Here is a 21525-nt window from a genome sequence, read left to right as displayed (position 1 = left end):
TCTTCGCACTTTTTTATTATATATTCAAATTATTATTGGTTACGATTGGTACTAGAATTTAAATCGATAATTTTGTTCATACAATTCTATGGTACATGGTTTGCAATGTGATAAAGGATTTCTACTAAGTTTGCATGGAGTCATTATTAATCGCCATTTCTGAAGTCGGATACACTGTTACTTGGTTTGTGGTGCGACGTTTTTCATCGACCAGTCTTTTGGGGCCTGTGCTTCTATTCTCTCCCGGTGGGGTTTGGCTTCTTTTTTCGGTGACAAAGATGATAATTTTTTATAGGATTCTACATGGGTTTGCAATAGGATAGGATTCTACATGGGTTTGCAATGGATAATTTTTGTTAATGGCGTGCCCTTAACTGGTCGCCTTTTTTTACCTTTTTTTAAAGGTGAGTTTTTAGAGATTATAATGATGACGGGAACGTTTCTTAATAGAAATTTTTCATATTTCGACTTTGCATTTATATATCTCTGCTTACAAATCACGTAGAGCAGAAATAAAGACACTTTTATTATATAATTCGAACTCAATCTATCGATTAAGTCTAGTATAAACTCGATTGCTTCAGCCATTATTGAGGATTCGAAATATTATAAAGACTCAAATGTCCGACTCGCGTTAAGATACACGGTGTCTCCGCTACGCCCTTAACTGGTCGCGAGACACTACCGTGTCTCTTGATAGTAATTATTTATCACAAAAAAACATGTTAACGCATTGCATCTCAAGGTAAAACAGCGAGCGTCTCAATAGAAGAATAATTACAATTTCAATGAAATCAAAATCAAAATAAGTCTCAATATTTAAATATATACAGAAAGGGGCAAAAATTCCGAAACGACAAAATACTCTAAAAAATATTTATTTGTCTCATTTACTTTTATACAGCAAAATGTACTTATTAAAATAAATACAATCATCATTATATTATCAGACAGAAGAAAAAATAGGAATTTAAAACAATAAGACTTTCATATATAAAAAGTTTTAATAAAATAGTTTAAATATAAATTATAATGAATATATACTATAAAGAATTCGCAGTTATGTTTACATTTTTTCTAACTCTTAGAAGAATCGCAACATACGTCATTTGCCAAAACTAAATCTCGCAATTTACCTACTGTCAAAGTACGGATTTCTCGGAATGATAATACTATATCATAATTTTTTTCAAGAATCTGTTTGATCTCCACATAGCCCAGTGAGTCGACACCCAGTTTCTCCAAACTGTCATCAAGATTTTTTGACAGAAAGTTTTTGATACCGAGAATATTAAAAATTTGAGCAAAATTAACTTTGCTGTCGCTATTCGCGGTTTTATGTTTCTTATTAGCTACTACCACAGACGATAGTATAGGATATTGCTGTTGAAGAAAGACATCCATAGTTGCAAGGCAGCTGCTCATAGACTGCGGTAAAATATTGCTTAAATTGATATTCTTATTCTTCATATCTGTAAACAGAAAAAGGATAATGGTATCATAACAAACAATTATTATTAACTTAGCTAAGAAAAATATCAAAAAAATATTTCATATATTAAAATATTAATTAATTAGTTATTTTTTTTTTAAGTAAATATTAATTATTAATTACATTCTAATTATTTTAAAACAAAGCTTATAATATATCTCGTATTTTTTTTATACTGTATATTTATATTTTTTTTCAATACTAAAATTACACTCTTGATAATAAGAACATAATAAAGAATATAATTATCTTTCTAAAATTAATTGATGAAAGACTCGTATAAATTAACGAAATTAAAAGAAATAAATATTGTAGACCAACTAAACGAGCAAAATTACATAAGATATAAAGATTTATTAATAATTAAATTCTTATTCCATTAGAGAAACAATATACAACGTAAACGTTTCGACTGCACTACAGTCTTCTTCAATACATAAAACTCAAATATTAAAATACAAAGTTAACGATTCTTCGCTGATGAACAATAGATGAGTAAGACGATTGGTCTGAGATTTCAAGTTTTGCGACATTTAATCATGCTGTGGAGATTTTACGCAAATTAATTAATATCAGAGAAAATTGAAAAATCTTTCAACTTACATTATTGTTTTAACAAATTCTTCTTCTCGAAATTTCAAGTGTGCGTTGCGAAGTCTAAATAACAAATGTCAAGGTAGAGAGCGTGATGTATATATTTATTATCAATGTTTTTTTAAACTATGATTCAGCTAATTTTTTAAGTATGTCAAAATAACTACTGTCTAGCAATTCAGTGTCTTTGTTTAAATTAATTCCATTTTTCTGTTCTTTAATATGGATCATTTCAGATATTAGCCTTTTATGATAATTCTTTTTATGATCCATAATCTTAGTGTTATCCCAGTCAAATGTATGCTGTTCATTTAGAATGTGTTCCGTGACAACCGAATGCTTAGCAGAGTCTAATTTAATATTATTTTTATGTTCTTTAAGTCTCGTTCCTAACTGTCTTTTTGTCTGTCCGACATATGTGGCATCACAATCATTGCAATTCAATCTATAAATAACATTAGAATTCTTGGGACAATCGTTTCTGTCCTTTTGAACCTTTATGAAGTCATTCAATTTTTTAATGCAACGATATCCCACCAATATGTCAGGTCTTTTTATTGCTGAAGCGACTTTATCAGAAATTGATTCTATATATGATATGACAAAATATTTAATGTTTGTATTTGTGGTATTGGTATCTATTATATTGTTGGTATTAAACTTGCTAAATTTCTTCGTTGAAAGATGTTTCAATCTGCGTTTTATTTCTATAAAAATTAAGTCAAGAGGATAACCATTGGATAGCAAAATATTAATAGCTTTCTCTATATTTTTTTGTGAAATTGAAAATGTGATAGCAATATAGCTCTATCTACCAAGCTATAAATTGTTCCTAATTTATGACAAGTCGGATGAATTGAAAAAAATGAGAGTAATCTACCTGAGAATGTCTTTTTGTAATACCAATCTAAATAAATTTTATTATCTATTACTTTGATCATTATGTCTAAAAAGCTTATACATCGATTATCCTCTTTTTCTAATGTAAATTTTAATATATCGTTCTAACTGTTGAATTTATTCAAAACGTATGTAATATTGTCAACGAAAGTGCATAAAATAATATCATCTACATAACGAAAATAGAAAGTCAGTTCGCAATTTAAATTACCAATTACCAATGTTTCCAAATCTTGCATGACTATATCGGCAATGATCGGAAAAAGTGGGGAGCCAATAGGAGTCCCATAAATTTGTTTGTAAGTTATGTTATTGAAAGTAAAAAATATAGAAGTTAATATAAATTTTATCATACTTATGAAGTCAATTTTGGGAATCTTTGTGTGTGACTCTATAAAATGCCATCTACTATTGATACCGTTTAATGCAAGATCTACGGAGACATTAGTAAATAATGAAACGACATCTAATAAAATTATTGTGTCGGAATATTATATAACAAAGACACTGAATTGCTAGACAGTAGTTATTTTGACATACTTACAAAATTAGCTGAATCATAGTTTAGAAAAACATTGATAATAAATATATACATCACGCTATCTACCTTGACATTTGTTATTTAAACTTCGCAACGTACACTTGAAATTTCGAGAAGAAGAATTTGTTGAAACGATAATGTAAGTTGAAAGATTTTTCAATTTTCTCTGATATTAATTAATTTGCGTAAAATCTCCACAGCATGATTAAATGTCACAAAACTTGGAATCTCAGACCAATCGTCTTACTCATCCATTGTTCATCAGCGAAGAATCGTTAACTTTGTATTTTAATATTTGAGTTTTATGTATTGAAGAAGACTGTAGTGCAGTCGAAACGTTTACGTTGTATATTGTTTCTCTAATAAAATGAGAATTTAATTATTAATAAATCTTTATATCTTATGTAATTTTGCTCGTTTAGTTGGTCTACAATATTTATTTCTTTTAATATCTTTCTAAAGAGTTGTACAAAATTACACTATATCGACAATCTTATAAAAGACAAATTTTATAAAAAAAAAATTGAAAATAAAATTTAAAATCGTCCGGCAAGCGAAAGGTCTTGGGTTCAATTCCCGATTCAGCGACTTTCGGATCTATATTTTTCTATATAATTTGTAATTGTAACTATATTTTTCTCTTGCATTTAATTATTTTCGTAGAGGGGTTAAAGGATTATTGAAATTAAATCTCAAATATATATGAGATTATTTCATATTTTAAAATCTTAGCAGTGACCAAGTAAAATTTGGTGCCTTGTGCACAGATATTTAATTCTAACGAAAAAATTTAGTTTCGTTGGGATAACACACTGTCTTCCGCGATCGGCTCTTATTGCCTGTCTTATACTTTAAATTTCTATTTATATGACAGAGCCTTGTTAAACTCTTAACTTATAAAATTTGAAGGTTATTTTATAAAAATCTCAAAGAAATCCAATAAGATCTGAAAAATATTGAAAATTACAGAAACTCATGAAAAGACATAAAAAGATAAGACTCACCTACGTATAAACCGACATCTCCGATAGGACCCCATTGAATAGCGAGACCGGGCAAACCCGAAGCACATCTCTGTTCCATCATTCTCTCCATAACCGAATTTGCATATCCGTAAGCAGATTGACCTGAATTGCCGCGACCGCACGACACGGACGAAAACACGACAAAATGATCTAATGATGGACAGAATTTTCTCGATATCTCATTCAAATTCCTTGTAGCGTTGACTTTTGGCAATATTACGCTCTCGAAGTCATCCACGTCAAGGTTTTCGAACAAAGCATCGCGTATCACAGCCGCCAGATTAAATATACCACCTACCGGAGCCAATTGGTTACTTTCTTCGATTAAACGTTCAGCGCCCAATGATGTTGTGACATCTGCCGTAGAAATGACGATACGGATGCCGCTTTTGCGCCAATATTGCACTCGCGATTCCGCGCACCTGACCGGTGCGTACACCGGTACGTGACACGAGAATTATAAACCTGGCACCGCGAGCAATCATCCAATTGGCCAATTTCAAGCCAAATCCACCGAGACCACCAATCAGCACGTATGACTTTTCCGGATGCATGTAAGTTCGCGGCATAGCAGTCATCATTCTAGAAATCGGTAGCACACACTTCTGCGTTTCCTCTTCCTGAATTCGGAACAATACCTTGCCGATGTGTTTGCCTGTTGCCATAAATCTGAATCCCTGTTCGAGATGTTGGTCCGAAAATATCGTTGTTGATAACGGGCGCACCACGCCGTTCTCGATTCCTTCCGAGAAAAGCCTAATTGTTTCTCGTTTGTCCACGTAGTTCTCGAAGAGCGTTTCCAACAGTACACCGTGGAAGGCAATGTTCTTTAAAAATATCGACATATTTATGCGGTTGCCATTTATCATGTCATATTTCCCTATCTCAAGAAAACGACCGTTTATCGCGAGACACCGTACGCTGGCATGCAGCTTTTCTTCCGCTAAAGAGTTTAATACCACGTCCACCCCACGTCCTTGGGTATTATCGAGGATTAATTGCTCGAAGCTCGTATCCCGGGAATTGCCGATGTGCTTATCGGACAAATGCGGAAAAATTTTTTCAAGATACAGCCGTTTCTCCAATGTACCAACAGTGGTGAAGACTGTGCAGCCGGAATGCAATGCAATGATGATCGCTGCTTGACACTGTGACGTGGAATGAAGCATCCTTAAGTCAGAATGTGCATCTTATAGCCGCAGATATTCAGTCTTGCACATATCTTACAAATATAACTGCTGCCTTGAAATCAGGTTGTTTTATTCTTCTAGAAGTGACTGCTGAACGATTCGATTTTGAGACCAGGTTGAAAGAGGAGAATGTACAACCGCACCCGCACCAGTGTGAATCAGCACGGTCTCTCCCTTTTTTAACCGACCTCGTACAAACAGAGCGTAATAACTAGTCATATAAGCGACCGGGATTGTAGCCGCTTGTTCCAACGTCCACTTGTCAGGTACATTCCAAAGAAAATCGGAATCAGACACAACAGTGGTCGCCAACCCTTTGCCTCTGATCACACCCATGACTCTATCCCCATTTACATCTCTTCCAGAAAACTCAGTATCTAATATAAAGTCCTCTTTAGGCAACCCCGGGATTTCGTTCGTTGATATTTTACCGGTTGCTACCATGATATTCCTATTGTTAATATAAAATATATTTGCTATATGTTATCCAACTATGTTATAAACTGGACAAACAAACGACACTCCGCGAAACTTACTTGAAGTTTAACGAGGCGTAATACACACTGCAGATAGATCTTTGATATTTAGTCTGGCAGTATCGGACTTTGAATCCATTCCAGACTTCTCAAGTCTCCTTTTGTTAATGTATTTACGTAGGCGTGCTCAACTTGAATTTTGCCAGAACAATCTAATTGGAAGTGCCGATAACTACCCCATTGACCTCCTTTTAACACATTAGCTATTAATCCTTTATCTAATTGCTCCATATACAACTGAGTGGATAAATCGAATTTGGGAGCGTTATCATCCTGAATAAACACGTAACGTACATTTGTGGTCTTACGCCGAATACAATTCATCAATCCAACTAAGCCTGCAAATTAAAAATAAATGTGTTTCACAATTTGTTGATAATACACGCAGATGTATAAGCTAATTTGTATGTCATTTATTTCATAACTTTACCAAGTGGATCTTTGTCCTGAGACACAAAAAGTATTTCTTGATTTTCACTATCAAATTTTTTAAATACTTGTTTCGCATTGTCCAACCATGAAAGATGTTTTCCTGTAATTGATATTACAATCGGTTCTCTTTTCTTATTTTGCTTTCTCAACAAAACATAACTTTTTCCCGGAGAACCAATTTGTTTTCCGACTAACACCAGATTCTCCTCTTTCAACCTGGTCTCAAAATCGAATCGTTCAGCAGTCACTTCCAGAAGAATAAAACAACCTGATTTCAAGGCAGCAGTTATATTTGTAAGATATGTGCAAGACTGAATATTTGCGGCTATAAGATGCACATTCTGACTTAAGGATGCTTCATTCCACGTCACAGTGTTAATTTTTACATTTACTTGATTGAAATGTTTTGCGTAATTTTTGGCGGAATTGATGGCTATCTGTAAATCCACCTGAAACAAGCGATATTTCGACATCTAAAATTGTGTATGAGATAAACGATGAAATAAAAACTTGCTGGAAAAAGTTGCAAATTATATTGCAAATCTACATTTGCAAATTACAGAATCTTTATTGATCATAGTTATTATTTCAAATATATTTTAATTTTTAAAATTATGTTTTTTTTGCGATTAGTACTTACATTACAGAAGGGTTCGCTGTATAAAATGTCGTGTACAAGCGGCATTAAAAGTTCTTCTGCAGTTCGATTGCCCATAACTTCTACGATTTTAATTCTCGATGTCATAACGTTTTCACAAACTGTTTGTAATAACACGGTAAGCGCGTGTATTTTTCTTTTTATGGGATCTTTTAGAATAAAGTTGTGCGGATTTTCATAGGATACATAATCATAACTTTCGTATTTAGGTCTGACTTGAACCTGTTGTCGTATAGGTGCACTAGGTTTTATACCTCTTATTTCGATACCACCCGATTTGATAACGTTGATGTTCTTGTAATAATATACTGGTAATCCACTGTGTTTTGGTAATTTATCAACCAATTGTTTATGAAAAACAGGATCGATTGCGACATAACGGATTCCTAATACGTACACCAGTTTTCTTTTACTGAACAATACGATAAATTGAAACATACTGTCTATGTACGAGGTCCATTCGTTAAACCAATATAGCTCACCTATGGTTTTATCGCAATTACAGGACTTTATCCCTTCGAAAATGTCACTATATTCATAACCGCGCAACCTCATTTCCTTATAAATGTCCTCTGTATTCATCGATAATGAGTGCTTTTTATTAACGAGCGGTATCGGTGATCGATTTAGCTGCTCTTTCTCGATGGCCTCAGCTACGCGTATGTTTCCACTGGCAACGACCGCATTGGACTCACAGATCTCAAAATCACCCGTTACTTCAGAAATATTTACGGAAAACTTGATTTTTTTTTCTCCGGCACAAAGGTAGCACGATGGAACTGTAGGTTCTCGAAGATTACAGGTATTTGTTCGAAATTGATGTCACGTAATTTGGCATAAGTTTTCCAAGTCATCAGAATAAGACCGGCGCCAGGGAAAATAAGTTTTCCGTTGACTTTGTGTCCAGTTAGAAACGCATCCGTCTTTCTTGTTAGATTTACTTCCACAATGTGCTTGTTCGACAATTCTCCTGACCTGTGCTTGAAATTTGGCACCTCCCACGTAACGGAATAGTCCCATTTGACTAAAGGTCCGATCATTGGTGTTCCACGACCAACAGGAAAACTGACCGGCAAATACAATTTGGAGATATCTGGTTGCGCTCCGGCATTATACAATTTTCCTACATTAGACAGCAAGAAGATAAGGTTGTTTAAATGATTCCGTTTTTGAAGCCTGACATTTGTCGCCGTCGGTGGTAGCGATCTACAAAGAATCGCCTGAAGTAAACAATGCGGCGAGATTTCAATGCTTATGGCATTCTCTGGGATGTGCGCAGTCGCTTCGTAGAAGAGTACGGGCGATAACAAATTATTCACGTGATAATCAGTTGAGCTGAATTGTTCAAGTGGACTTTTCCACGCGACCTCGGGAACCGAACTAGAGATCCATCTGTGAGATCTCTGCTTCGGTTTTGTTATGATCATGTCGAGTGAATTGCGAAACTTAAATTCTGCCTCGGCAACGTATTTGCTGTGGAAAGCAATGCCAGAGCATTTAATCATTTTGGTAAAAATATTTTTCTCTTTCAGCTTCTCGACAAACATGTTTACAGAAATAGATGGGCCGCTTATAGTTACCAAACGTGCGGAATTGTGACAGGCTGGAACGATATCGGACGGACATATCGTTTTAACTTCCTCCCAGTTCAAACCAATCGCTGCCATAGCACCCGGTTCCAAGTTTGTATCTACAATCGCTTTGCCTCTGTAGTAAGCTGCTAATATGGTTTGTTCCAATGTAAACGCACCGTCGGCATAGGAACAGCTTAATTCACCGATAAAGTGTCCAACTATGCCGTCTGGTCGTATGCCTATAGATATCAACATATCGACGAGAGCGATTTGGATGGCCACAATTAATACAAAAGCAACTATTACGTTCTCGTAAATCTCGTCAGTACCATTCATGATGATATTTATTAGGTCGATGTCTTGGTTCTTTAAGATATCCGCACATCGTCGTAAACTGCGTTGGCAAATTTCGATGTGAAATAATTCGCGACCCATACCTGGCCATTGAGAACCCATACCAGAAAATACAAACCAAATGGGACGTTTCTTATCATAATTGACCTTGGCCACTTCGCGCGTATTGTCATGACCAAGTATCTCGTAGCCACGAACGTTGTGTCCTGATATATTATTTATTACTGTGCACAGCATGTAATAGTGATAGAAACTCCTTGTCCTGCAAATACTCTGTTGCCTTATCCAGTAACACGTCTGTAGCATCTTTCGTTCGACCTGACACGATAACTAGCTTCGGCAACATCGGTTTGACAGTTTCTGACACTGACGACATCTTTGCTTTTGGGTTACTGCGCAGAATGACATGCGAATTAGAGCCACCAAAACCGAACGAATTGATACCCACGAGACCGCCGTTCCAAGGTGTGACTTTGTCGACCACACGCATTCGTCCTTCTTTTAGTGCAGGAAGCATTGGATTTGGAATAGTAAAGTTTAAATTCGCAGGAATTACACCTGTTTCCATCGCGATCAGCACCTTAACAATGGAGCACAATCCACTGGCGGGTTCCGAATGTCCCATATTTGACTTAACCGAGCCTATCAGCAGTGGCGTCTTTCTATTTTTACAGAGCAGTTTATCAATGGCAGCGAGTTCTTCTGGATCCCCCGTTTTGGTACCGGTTCCATGAGCTTCCATGTAAACAACATTCCTGAGATCGAGACCCACCTTGTTGTATACCTCGTGCAACATCTGATATTGAATGTTCCCGTTTGGATACGTGATACCTTCAGGCTTATAACCATCCGTGTTTACTATTGTATTCATCACTGTGGCGTACACTCTGCGCGCATCAATCGCTTTCTGCAGATATATTGCAACCACTGCTTCGGCTCTCGCGTAACCGTCACCCGTAACATCGAATATTTTGCACTTGCCATCGTTGGATAGCATATTTAGTTGATAAAAGTGAAGAGCATTCGCCGGATCGAGCAAAAGATTCATTCCTCCAACAATCGCGCTGTCGCATTCCTCGGTCCTTATAGCGAGAACTGCTTGATGCAAGGCAGCCAAAGACGAGGAACAAGCTGTGTCGCGTAACTGGGACCGTTCCAATCAAAAGCATATGAAATTCTGTTAGCGAACATTGCTCTGCAACATCCAAGCAATCCATATCCTGCAAACAATCGATAAATATTTAATGTTAGAAAAAATTAAATAATAATCATAAATAAGAACGACCTTAAGAGCCATACGCGGATGTTGCTGCGTACATTTCCAACAAAAATTAAGTTTTCGTTGGAAAAAATAAAAATTGATAAATAAGATATTAAGATGTAGTTTATATTGTGTAATCTGATTTATATTGTTACGAGAGGTACATGTTTTTATTTTAAAGAATTTGTTTTAAATAGGGACTCCGAAGTCATATGAAAGTAATCACTTTTTTTAAATCATAATTTTTTTAAACATGTGTTTGTAGTTTTTTTGCAATATATTTGATTTATTGAAATATTTACAATTCAAGGTCATTTAAGATTCCGCCAAAAAAATTTTGATTATCGTCTTTTTTACCTGCTAAAATTTTTAGAATTTATTGTTATTTTTTACTAATAACATATAGTAACTTATTATATTTATGTCAGTAAATATCACGATATATTATAATATTAACAAAGTCAACTTTAGACCCTCCCTTTATTTCTCTTTCCAATTTTTGGTAAACTATACTTTTGCTTTCTTAAAAAATTTCAAAATATTCTATAATATATTTACATTATTTGATTTGAAATGCAAACATATACAAAGAGCATTTTCTCTTAGAATTTATTTTTTATTTTTCATTCGGTGTAAGATCTCTAATATAGTTAAAAAATTGTTTGATTTCTTGCCTAATAACGTGGTAAATCAGTTTTTTTGTTTAAGTAAACAACGACTAAATAACTTTAATTATAGAATAAAAAGTAGAATGATAAAAAAGTTTGATAGGATGAAACAGAAATATATGGTATTGTCAAATCCGTTTGAAAACATCGACAATTTAAACTGGTTAATAAATATCAGCTCTAAAGTGTTACCTGATACTGTATCTAAACTCTTAAGTTTAGGCGACACGTTTGCCTTGCCGATTCATTGCTCAAATAAGAACGACCGACTAAATTATACCGTTGAAGTGATAAAGAATTTTGAATCGAATTGTCGTTATGTTCCTGAAGATGCTTTAAAAACAACTAGAATATCCATTGCCAATTTACTACAAAAATTTCTATCTAAAAGTAAACATATCAATTATAGTGACAGATTTATTCAGAATGCGTTTAATATTTCTAATAAATATTTGCAGAATAATAACGATTTGATTGTTACCAAAGCTGACAAAGGACAAGTGACAGTGGTTATGAATAGAAATAATTACGTGACTAATATGAAATTATTGTTAAGTGATTCGATGACATACAAAAAATTAAATAAAAATCCGATTACACGTCTGACGAATAAACTTCATACGTTAGTAAAGTCATGGCATAATAATGAGATCATTAATGATCAAACATATAAATTTCTGAATTGCACAAATGGTAATTTACCACGGTGTTATGGGCTCCCAAAGATCCATAAGAGCGGGTATCCATTGAGAATCATTGTGTCATCGTTAGGCAGTCTCTTTTATAATATTGCCAGTTACATTCATGAGATATTAGTTAAGTCTGTTAAGAAACCGGATTCAAATGTTAAAGATGGTTGGACGTTTGTGAATATTATTAAAAATACAAGGGTTAATGACGATGACGTAATGATTTCCTTAGATGTTTGTTTGTTGTTTACAAATATTCCAAAAGATTTAGTTTTTTCTGCAATTGAAAGTCGTTGGAGTGACATAAGTCTAAAAACTAAATTTAATTTGCAACAGTTTCTATACGCTATTGATGTAATACTTACTTCAACTAGTTTTCAATTTAATAAGCAGTACTATGAACAGATTTATGGAAGCCCTATGGGATCCCCTCTATCACCGATATTAGCTGACTTGGTAATGGATGACTTGAAAACAAATTGTTTAAATTCTTTAAGTTTTAAAGTTCAGACTTTTTATAGATATGTGGACGACATTTTTGTTATTTTACCTAGCTCTAAAATAAATAAAATTTTAAGGACATTTAATAATTATCATGAACGTTTAAAATTTACACATGAAATAGAGACCAATTCTTCTATTAATTTTTTAAATTCTACAGTTATCCGCAATGGGAATAAATTAACAACTAATTGGTTTAGGAAACCTACATGTTCTGGCAGATACATCAATTTTCTTTCGAGTCATCCTATTAAGTACAAAATTAATACGATTTACAATTTAGTAGACCATGCAATTTTACTTTCTAACGAACAATTTCATAATACGAATATTGAGATTGTAAAGAACATTTTAATTAATAATTGTTTTCCGGATCATATTATTAATAAGTATGTAAATAAAAGAATTAATGTACTGAATAACAACAGGAATGTTAACGGTCACTATGCGGATAATAACGACAGTTTGAGTAATGATTTAGATAATAACGTTAATGTGAATTCGGCTCAAGATAAGAATTATGTAATTCCACTCCCATACGTTAAAGATGTTAGCGACAGTATTAAAAGGTCACTTAAAAATGCTAACATAAATGTCGTTTATAGTTTGCCAAAAAAGTTGAATAGGCTGATAAAACGAGGTAAAGATTTAATAACTAATAATATTAAAACGAATGTAGTATACAAGATTAATTGTGAAAATTGTAATGCATCATACATTGGACAAACGAAAAGACATTTATGCACTAGAGTGAAGGAACATGCCAGCAATATTAAATTACATGAGTCTAATCATTCGGTTTTGAGCAAACACAGATGTGATTTTGGGCATAACTTTGATTGGAAATCACCGACCATTTTACATAACGAGAAACATGTAAGAAAGAGAGAGATTGCTGAAATGTTCTTCATAAAGAAGCATGACAATACGGTTAACCTACAGAAAGACCGAGAATTTGACAAACATTTACGACAAAATAACAAAGATTGTTTAGTGGCGCGTTTCAAATTTAGTCGTTGACGAAACATCATAACGATGAAACGTGTTCCTCTTTTAACTTTTAACTTTTAACTTTCAACATCATAACGATGGGACGTGTTCCTCTTTTAACTTTTAACTTTTGATTTTAAATAACACCAGTGTGATGTTACGTTAACCTCGGTTTAATTGATGGGTATGTTTATAAAATTTATATTTATTTTATTAATTTAACACTTAAATGAGTTCTCGTATGTTAAAAACTATTGTGTAATATTATGTTGTAGAAATTTCACTTGAAAAGGACCACAACCAAATGGTCGAAACGTCGTGAAATAATTAAATAAAATTTGCTAGTTACGTCGAAGTTAAGTTTTCTAAGCTTATTTTCACCACTAGCGACCAATATTAATTTTGATTAATATTAATTTTAATTGATCGAATTTATTTTTTATTTCATGACAATCGTGAGACAATATGATATCGTAATAATATTTAAGAATTTCACTGATTAATATTTAATTATTCGACTAACTTTAATATATACATACATATATATATATATATATATATATATATATATATATATACATATTAATAATATTTATAAGTCCTAATAATTTTTGATATTAATTTTCAATATTATTATAATATTAATATTTAAAATTTTAATGTTTACCTTATTCTTTATTTGTATTTTTGTATCATAATAATTCTATATCTTGTGTTTCTATATACGAATTTATAATTCTAACATATCTGATATCTTATATTCGATACACTTGTTTATAAATTAATTTCATTATTTTTAAAATAAATATTTTATAATATTATTTTATGGGTCAGAAATTTTTAAGGAAAATTTGCAAAATGTACAAACCGTTCGCATCTCTCTTCCAAAAATTGTTCGCATCCGAAGAAGAAACACCGACAAATACACCGGTGCGTGATCCTTTCAAGGTGGAAGGATTAACGCCAGCGTCAATTAACGTCTTGTATGTCACTTCTAGCATAATGCGAAGCTGTGGATCCATTACGCGCGCCTGTTTAGGATGTACCCTGAAAAACGAGGCATCAAAACTGCCAAGATCCTTGAGTTTGCCAAATCTGGATGGCACTTCATAAGTACCCTTTGACCAACGGCGCTCGTCCTCGGTGACCATGTCCATTCCTTTCATTAAATTTTCCTTAAACTCCTCAATGTTTGTTTTCAGGTAAACGGCCTGGAAAAATATCGATGCATTACTTTGATATACAAAATTGATTGATTGTAAAATCGGCACAATTACCTGAAATGCCCGTGATGGAGATATCACCTTCAAAATGATCAGACATGTTGATGTTTGAGTATTTAATGTCGATTTTCCTTTATCTGATTTTTTTGATCTGAAAATACACAATTAACTAATGCTTTTTGCATATAATTATGCATTATTAAATACATATGTATATATATATATATATATATAAACCATTAATTTCTATTAAATGTCCTAAACGGTCCATAGAAATTTTTGTGTTAATTTAAAATAATATAGGTATATTAAATTGTGACACAAATACAGGGTTTGTCCGGAAAGTAATGCGTCGCATTTTTTTAAAAAAGAATTTATTGATCGCATAGGTAAAACAACTTAAAATTGTTCGAAGTATGACCCTTCTGCGTCAATACATTTTTGCCAACGCGATTTCCATGCGTCATAAGATTTCTGGAACTCCTTGACTGGGATGCTGTTCAGGGAGGCCGTCGAAGTAGCTTGTACGTTGTCAACCGACTCGAACTGTTGTCCTTTGAGCTCCCTTTTCAGCCGAGGAAATAAAAAAAAGTCCGCCGGGGCCAAACTTTCTTGAGCATTTCAAAAGTTTCCAGCGGCGTCTTGTCCAGCTTCACGCAAAACTTTATCGCATAGCGTTGCTCTATCGTTCTCTCCATCACAAGTTCGACGCGACCACTAAGCAGAGGTTCACAGAATAAGCCGTCCTAACCCTCCAAGCGCATGGAAACAATTGAGCGACCTACCGTTGGAAAGCTAAGGGTACCCCCCTTCCTCCCCAACCGGTCCCATCGCTCTGCGATGTATAGTCGCGTCACAAAAAAATGCGACGCATTACTTTCCGGACAAACCCTGTATGATGTTAATAAATATTAACACCATAAAATGCAAAGTTTTAAGTAATTTAAAATAAATTTTGTGTGAAAATAATATAGTTTTAATATAAAAATTAAATAAATAAATGTTAATTTTACATTTTATCATTCCGTTACATAAGCCTAGAGTAAAAAAGTAGTGACAATTACGATTCGGCTGTCAACATTTATACAAAGATTAAGATAATGAAAAGCAGATTTTTATACAATTCCCTGATTCTATCACGGCAAAGAATATAATTTTTTGCGCTTGATAAGTCTGTGAAAGATTGACATTAGAAAAACATAAATATATCTTTACATTCTCCCTCTCTCTCTCCCCCCCTTTCCTTCTCTCTCTCTCTCTCTCTCTTTATTACGAACAAGATATTCGATCAAATTAAATCTCACCACTAGCAAAAGTAGTTTATTTCACGTCTGGCTGATGTTATTAATCAGTTAATAATAAACAATACTAGACGAAGACTAACAATAAGTAGAAACATCGTCCGCTTTTCTCTAAAAGAGTGCAAATTTCATCATCATACATCGCAGAATATTGCATTTAGAGTTTATCAAGACGTAATAAATTTTTGATCCGACCGAGCAATTTAACCTCCCCGCGGTGTACATCGGGTAATGCAAATGCCGACGATATGTCGAACTTTAAGCTTCATATCTTGGGAACGGCTTGCGTAAAAAACATCAGTAGGTAGTGTTTTAGAAATGTCTCGACAAGGGCTACAAGAAAATGTAATAAAAAATAGGGGTTTCCATTTAAAAAAACATCGATAACTTTACTTGACCTGACCGTCAATAGGTCACTCAAGGTCAAGTCCATATTTTTTTATCTGGCCCATCGTAGCATTAGTTTCCTTGACATTTCTATTAATGTGATTGAGGATGCGATATATGTAGATTGGTTCCATAAAAAACCTTTTTCAGGTAGATTTTTATCTTTTTATTTCAACCATCCGATGTGCCACAAATAGGCACTAATTATAATTTAATGGACAGAACACTACTTATGTCGCATCCTCGATTACATGGTAAAAATTTGTATACAATTATAAATGTTCTGTTATCAAATGGCTACTCTCTTGCTCTCATTTTCAATAAAATAAATCGTAAGATTAAGAATCTTATCGGCAGCAAATTAAATATAACGTATAGAGAAAATAAAAAAAGTCCTCACGATAACAAGGATAAAAATAACAAATGTGTTGCAATTCCATATGTAGAATCCATCTCCGAAAAAATATCAGCTAGTATTAAAAAATCGGATGTAAATGTAGAATATCGTGTTTTAAAAAATCTAAACAATTGGATTAAACACATAAAGACAAGAATGACGGCTCCAGCAATTCAAATGTTGTATATAAAATTAATTGTAGAGACTCTGACGCAACCAATATTGGACAAACAAAAAGACAATTACGTACCAGACTTAACGAACATAAAAACAATATTAAATTAGACTGTGCAAGACATTCGGTGATTTCTAAACATATTTTAAATGATAAGCACACTTTTGATTGGGAAGGGACTCAAATATTAGATCACGAAATCAACTGCAATAAAAGACTTATTTCTGAAATGTTATACATAAAGAACATAAAACTAGTATAAATTTAAAGAAAGACATCGAATCTCTTAAAAGCTGTTATTTTGACATTTTAGAAATTCTTCATTTTTTCAATCCTTTTTTCAAAATAGATATGTTAAAAGAATTCTAATGAAGAACACTTGGAAAATATAAATTTGCAATAACTTACATATTGATATTATGTGTTGGTTGTTGCGACTCAGCAATAACAAGGAATAATATGTGTCATTATTATATCGTAGCTTGTTTATATAGTCAATAGTGTTGTCAATAATTAAAGGTTAATTTGTATATTTTATATTAAAAAAGTGTCTCAGATAATTATATTATCTTATAAATTATTTATTAACTTATAAACAAGCTATGATATAACAATGACACGTATATTATTCTTTTCAATAACATCTAAGAAGAGTTGTTTCAATCATTGTAATTAAATCGAATGATAATCGAAGTTTCGTCTTTACGTAATTTGCGAGATTATGTTCAAATTTCTTCATTATGTTTTATAATTTAATATTTGCGGTTGATTGTATTGATAAAGACCTAGTAAGGTCGAAACGTCTACATTTATATTATAAATAAATAATTTTTAATTATCCTTACGTCTAAATTATTTTTGCGTGTTAGGAAAATTGAGAAGATACTTGTTAGTTTTCGTTTCTGTGCGTGCAGGAAATTATTGGAATCGGACGTCGCCATTTTTTAGGAAATTGTTCAGAATAGACATCGTTGCTTTCGAGGGAAGAACCTGTCTTCTTTTTCGTATTATTCTCAAAAGATTGCCTCACCCGCGCTTTTTGATTTGTGGTTTTCCCGTGGGTCATTGGACAAATGCCGAGGCAGGGACTTGATGGTCCACGGAGGATACCTCCTTTTGTCTGAAGATTTCTTGCAAGGAAGATTTTTCTGCAAAAAGATGCAGGGAGATCAGGACGTATCAAGAGAAACATCGGAACATCGAAGGTTGATTGGGTTTGAGATGACAGATCGCTCAGTAACCTGTAGAAGCAGCCCAGGATAGAGCAGGATAGTTCGTCGGAGCTCTGGAGTTGACGTTGGACTGTCAGTCGATTGGGACCAGAATGACGGAGTTGCTCGGTAATCTGTGGCAGCAGCCCAGGGTAGAACAGGAAGGCTCGTCGATGCCCTCGAGTCGACGATAACTTGTGTGGATGTGCGATGGGATCCAGAACGGCGGATTGTTCGGTAATCTGTGGCAGGAACCCAGGGTAGAATAGGGAAATTCGTCGGAGTCCCGAGATCAACATCGGAGCACAGAGTTATTGGACAGCGTTGGACGACAGTTCAACTTTGACTGTTTTCAGTACAACAAGACGTTGTCGGGACGACAATCTTGAAGAAAGAAAACAGTGTTACGTCCCTGGTTTTACATCCCCTGAGCGCCTTCATCCCTTTCATCTTCTAACGATGATGTTCAGAAGATGAGAGAGATGAAGGCGCTCAGAGGATGTAACACTATATTATGTATTTTTAATATTATTTTAAAGCGACATCTAAGCCAAAATATTTGGAGATGCATCATTAAAAGTATAGATATTATTTAAAACATTATTGTTATTAATGTAGTCTATAATTAAATGATCATTTATTTTATAATACACAAAAACTGTTTAGAAAATTTAAGTAAAATAAAAATAATCTTCAATTTAACACACTTGTCACAAAAAACTGTTAAATGTTTTTTATCAAAAAATGCAATTAATTTTTATGTTTATAAGTTGTGGCTTTTTTCTACTAATTTATTAATGATATTAGTAAATATTTACATCCTATCCACTCTTGTGAGCCTTCCAGAAATAAATATTTACATTTATATATCATATCCACTTTTGTGATAATTTCTGTAAATTTGTTTATTAGAAATCAGAAAATATATATATGTATAAGATTAAAAAGTGACAAAAAGTAGTTTATGTTTACTTTCACAAAAGTTAAGTATTTAGAATAAAATTGTGGCATAAGAAATCAAATGATTTTAATGCTTTTTTTGCCAAGTAAAATATAATTAATTATAATAAAATCCAATTTAAGTGAATCAATTCAATTAATTCGATTAAGTGTATAAAAATCCTATTAATTCAAGAAAAAAATTGCTATAGATAAGCAGCTTAATAATTATATTTAAGAGAATATAAAATGATATTTCTCAATTGAATTTTGTCTGATAATAAATCGAATCACACACAAACCGAGTATTTATTGTGTATTAATTAGCATAATTCTTTGATCATTGATGGCGTAATGTAACGACGATTTAAGCGCAATAATTGATAATTTGTGACCTTATGTTTTTACGAGTTCACACGCGAAAATAAAGACTTCAATGTTTGACAACAGAGACATCTGCGCTAATCTATCTGATAAGTCATAAATGAATAATGACAACGCAAGAGTAAAGTACACATATAAATTTGCTTTTAAATTTTCTCATGAATATATAACAAGTAAAGAAAGAATTAAATATCTTACGAACAAATTTAAAGGTCTCCAAATACATAGAATTTCAGCTTTGTATTTTATGTTATAGCTCATGCTGAATAAAGTTATACATCTAAATAAATAATAATTAAAGCAATAAAATAAATAGTACATACAATACATCAAAATTATTAATATGAAGTATATCCATGCACACAATGCAAAACTGCAATTTTTTTAGATCCACCAATAACAAATACTAAAAATTAAAAACAAGTCAATATGTAATTCAAAATTAATAGATAGTGCATTTATCATTTAACAAACAAATTTATATATATATATATATATATAATATATATTGTTACGTCCTCCGGATGTTCTCTCTCAAATCACTCGTACACTCTCACACACGCGGAACACGCCCGAAAAGGATAAAGACTCTTAAGGTAGTACTGAGTTTTAATATGAAAATCCAGTACAGAAGAACGATGCAATACAATAAATAATATCCGCAATTGCTCATTGGCCTCGAAAGCGTCTGCTCGATGCGACAGCTAGACCAAATCTGTCATGGAGCCTCAAAACAACCACAGGGCGGTTGTCAATAAACAACCCCCTTAACAATGAAGTTCCACAACGACACACAAGGGATGATATTCAGGGGATGAAAGATCAGGGACGTAACACTGCCCCCTTCTTCAAAATTGTCGTCCCGACAATCAGAAACAGAGGGTTATCCAACGCTGTCTAATATCTCTGCATTCCGATGCCGACCTCAGGACTCCGACGAATTTTCCTGTTCTACCCTGGGCTCCTGCCACAGGTTACCGAACAATCCGTCATTCTGGATCCCGTCGCACATCCATACAAGCTATCTCCGTATTTCGATGTCAAACTTAGGATTCTGACGAATTCTCGTTCCACCATAGGTTCGTAGGCTCTCGCCGCAAGTCGTTGAACTATATTCGCCAATTCAAGTCCACAGTACAACTGCATCAATTGTCGATTCCAGGGCACCGACGAGTCTTTCTGCCCTACCCTGGGCTGCTGCCGCAGGTTACCGAACGACTCCGTCAATTTGATCCCAATCGACTTTCAGAATTCCTTGAAGATAAGTCCCGGTCTCCTTACATCCTCCTGTTCAGACAAGGAGGGGGTATTTTCCGTGGACCCATTGTTCCTCATGGACTCTCCAAGTCCCTGTCTCGGCATTCGCCCAAAGTCCCGCGGGAAAACCACGGATCAAAAACCGCGGGCAAGACAGTCTTCTTAGAGAAGAATAAAGACGAATGAAGATTTTCTCCCTCGAAGACTAAGCTGGGAGATCAACTTTTCCGCCATTCAGGAAACTTTTCTCAGGTCAAAGACAAATCTCTTTCTAAATTGAAGACTCTATAACGAAAAATAAAATGTGTAGTAACTTACTCTATTTTTTTTTTAAATTAAAACATTCCCCCAAATTTTTAAAGAAAAATCGACATTTCCGGGCTCCAATCTACTTAATTATTTTTCTAAAGTTCTCTCGAGAAAAGAAGCTAATCTATCTGAATGTACAATTTTTCTCTTATGTCTAGACAATCTTTCTATACAAAACACCACGTCACTAAGTTTCTTTACTATCCGAAATGGACCTTCCCAACTTTCTTGTAATTTCGGAGTTTTCCCTTTAATCTTACGAGGATTATAAAACCAAATCTTCTGTTCTACTTTGAAAAGAATTCTTCTAGCACTACGATTATAACGAATCTTCATCTGAGAAGATTTTAGATTCATTCGCTCTCTAACTAAAGAATGAATTTCTTCTAATTTCTCTTTTAGATTTCTAATAAAATTTTTTTTTGAAAATCTTTCTTCAGAAGATTCAGAATTTCCTCGTAAAAGATCCATCGGTAATCTTAGTTCCCTACCAAAATATAGCTCTGCCGGAGTCACGCCAGTGGTTTCATGCTTCGA

The 21525-nt window shown here is 33.6% G+C and overlaps 1 protein-coding gene across 1 annotated transcript; it reads right to left on the bottom strand.

Annotated features, from left to right (window-relative positions):
• Positions 1-862: 862 nt before the first annotated feature.
• Positions 863-17338, bottom strand: LOC114945874 (fatty acid synthase-like). The gene is given in 15 exon segments (XM_085489876.1): positions 863-1472; positions 4532-4973; positions 4975-5700; positions 5878-6193; positions 6279-6341; positions 6343-6616; positions 6709-7159; positions 7351-8114; positions 8117-9518; positions 9520-10436; positions 10439-10516; positions 14274-14602; positions 14604-14616; positions 14683-14779; positions 17297-17338. Coding segments are annotated over 14 exon segments (6216 nt in total). The 5' UTR covers positions 14729-14779; positions 17297-17338; the 3' UTR covers positions 863-1077.
• Between the last annotated feature and the right edge of the window lie 4187 nt (positions 17339-21525).

Source organism: Nylanderia fulva, unplaced genomic scaffold (genome assembly GCF_048542155.1).
Source record: "Nylanderia fulva isolate GAGA-0341 unplaced genomic scaffold, ASM4854215v1 Scaffold90, whole genome shotgun sequence".
Taxonomy (NCBI): Eukaryota; Metazoa; Arthropoda; class Insecta; order Hymenoptera; family Formicidae; genus Nylanderia; species Nylanderia fulva.
Note: the sequence above shows the minus strand (reverse complement) of the source record. Positions and strands in the feature narration are given on the sequence as shown.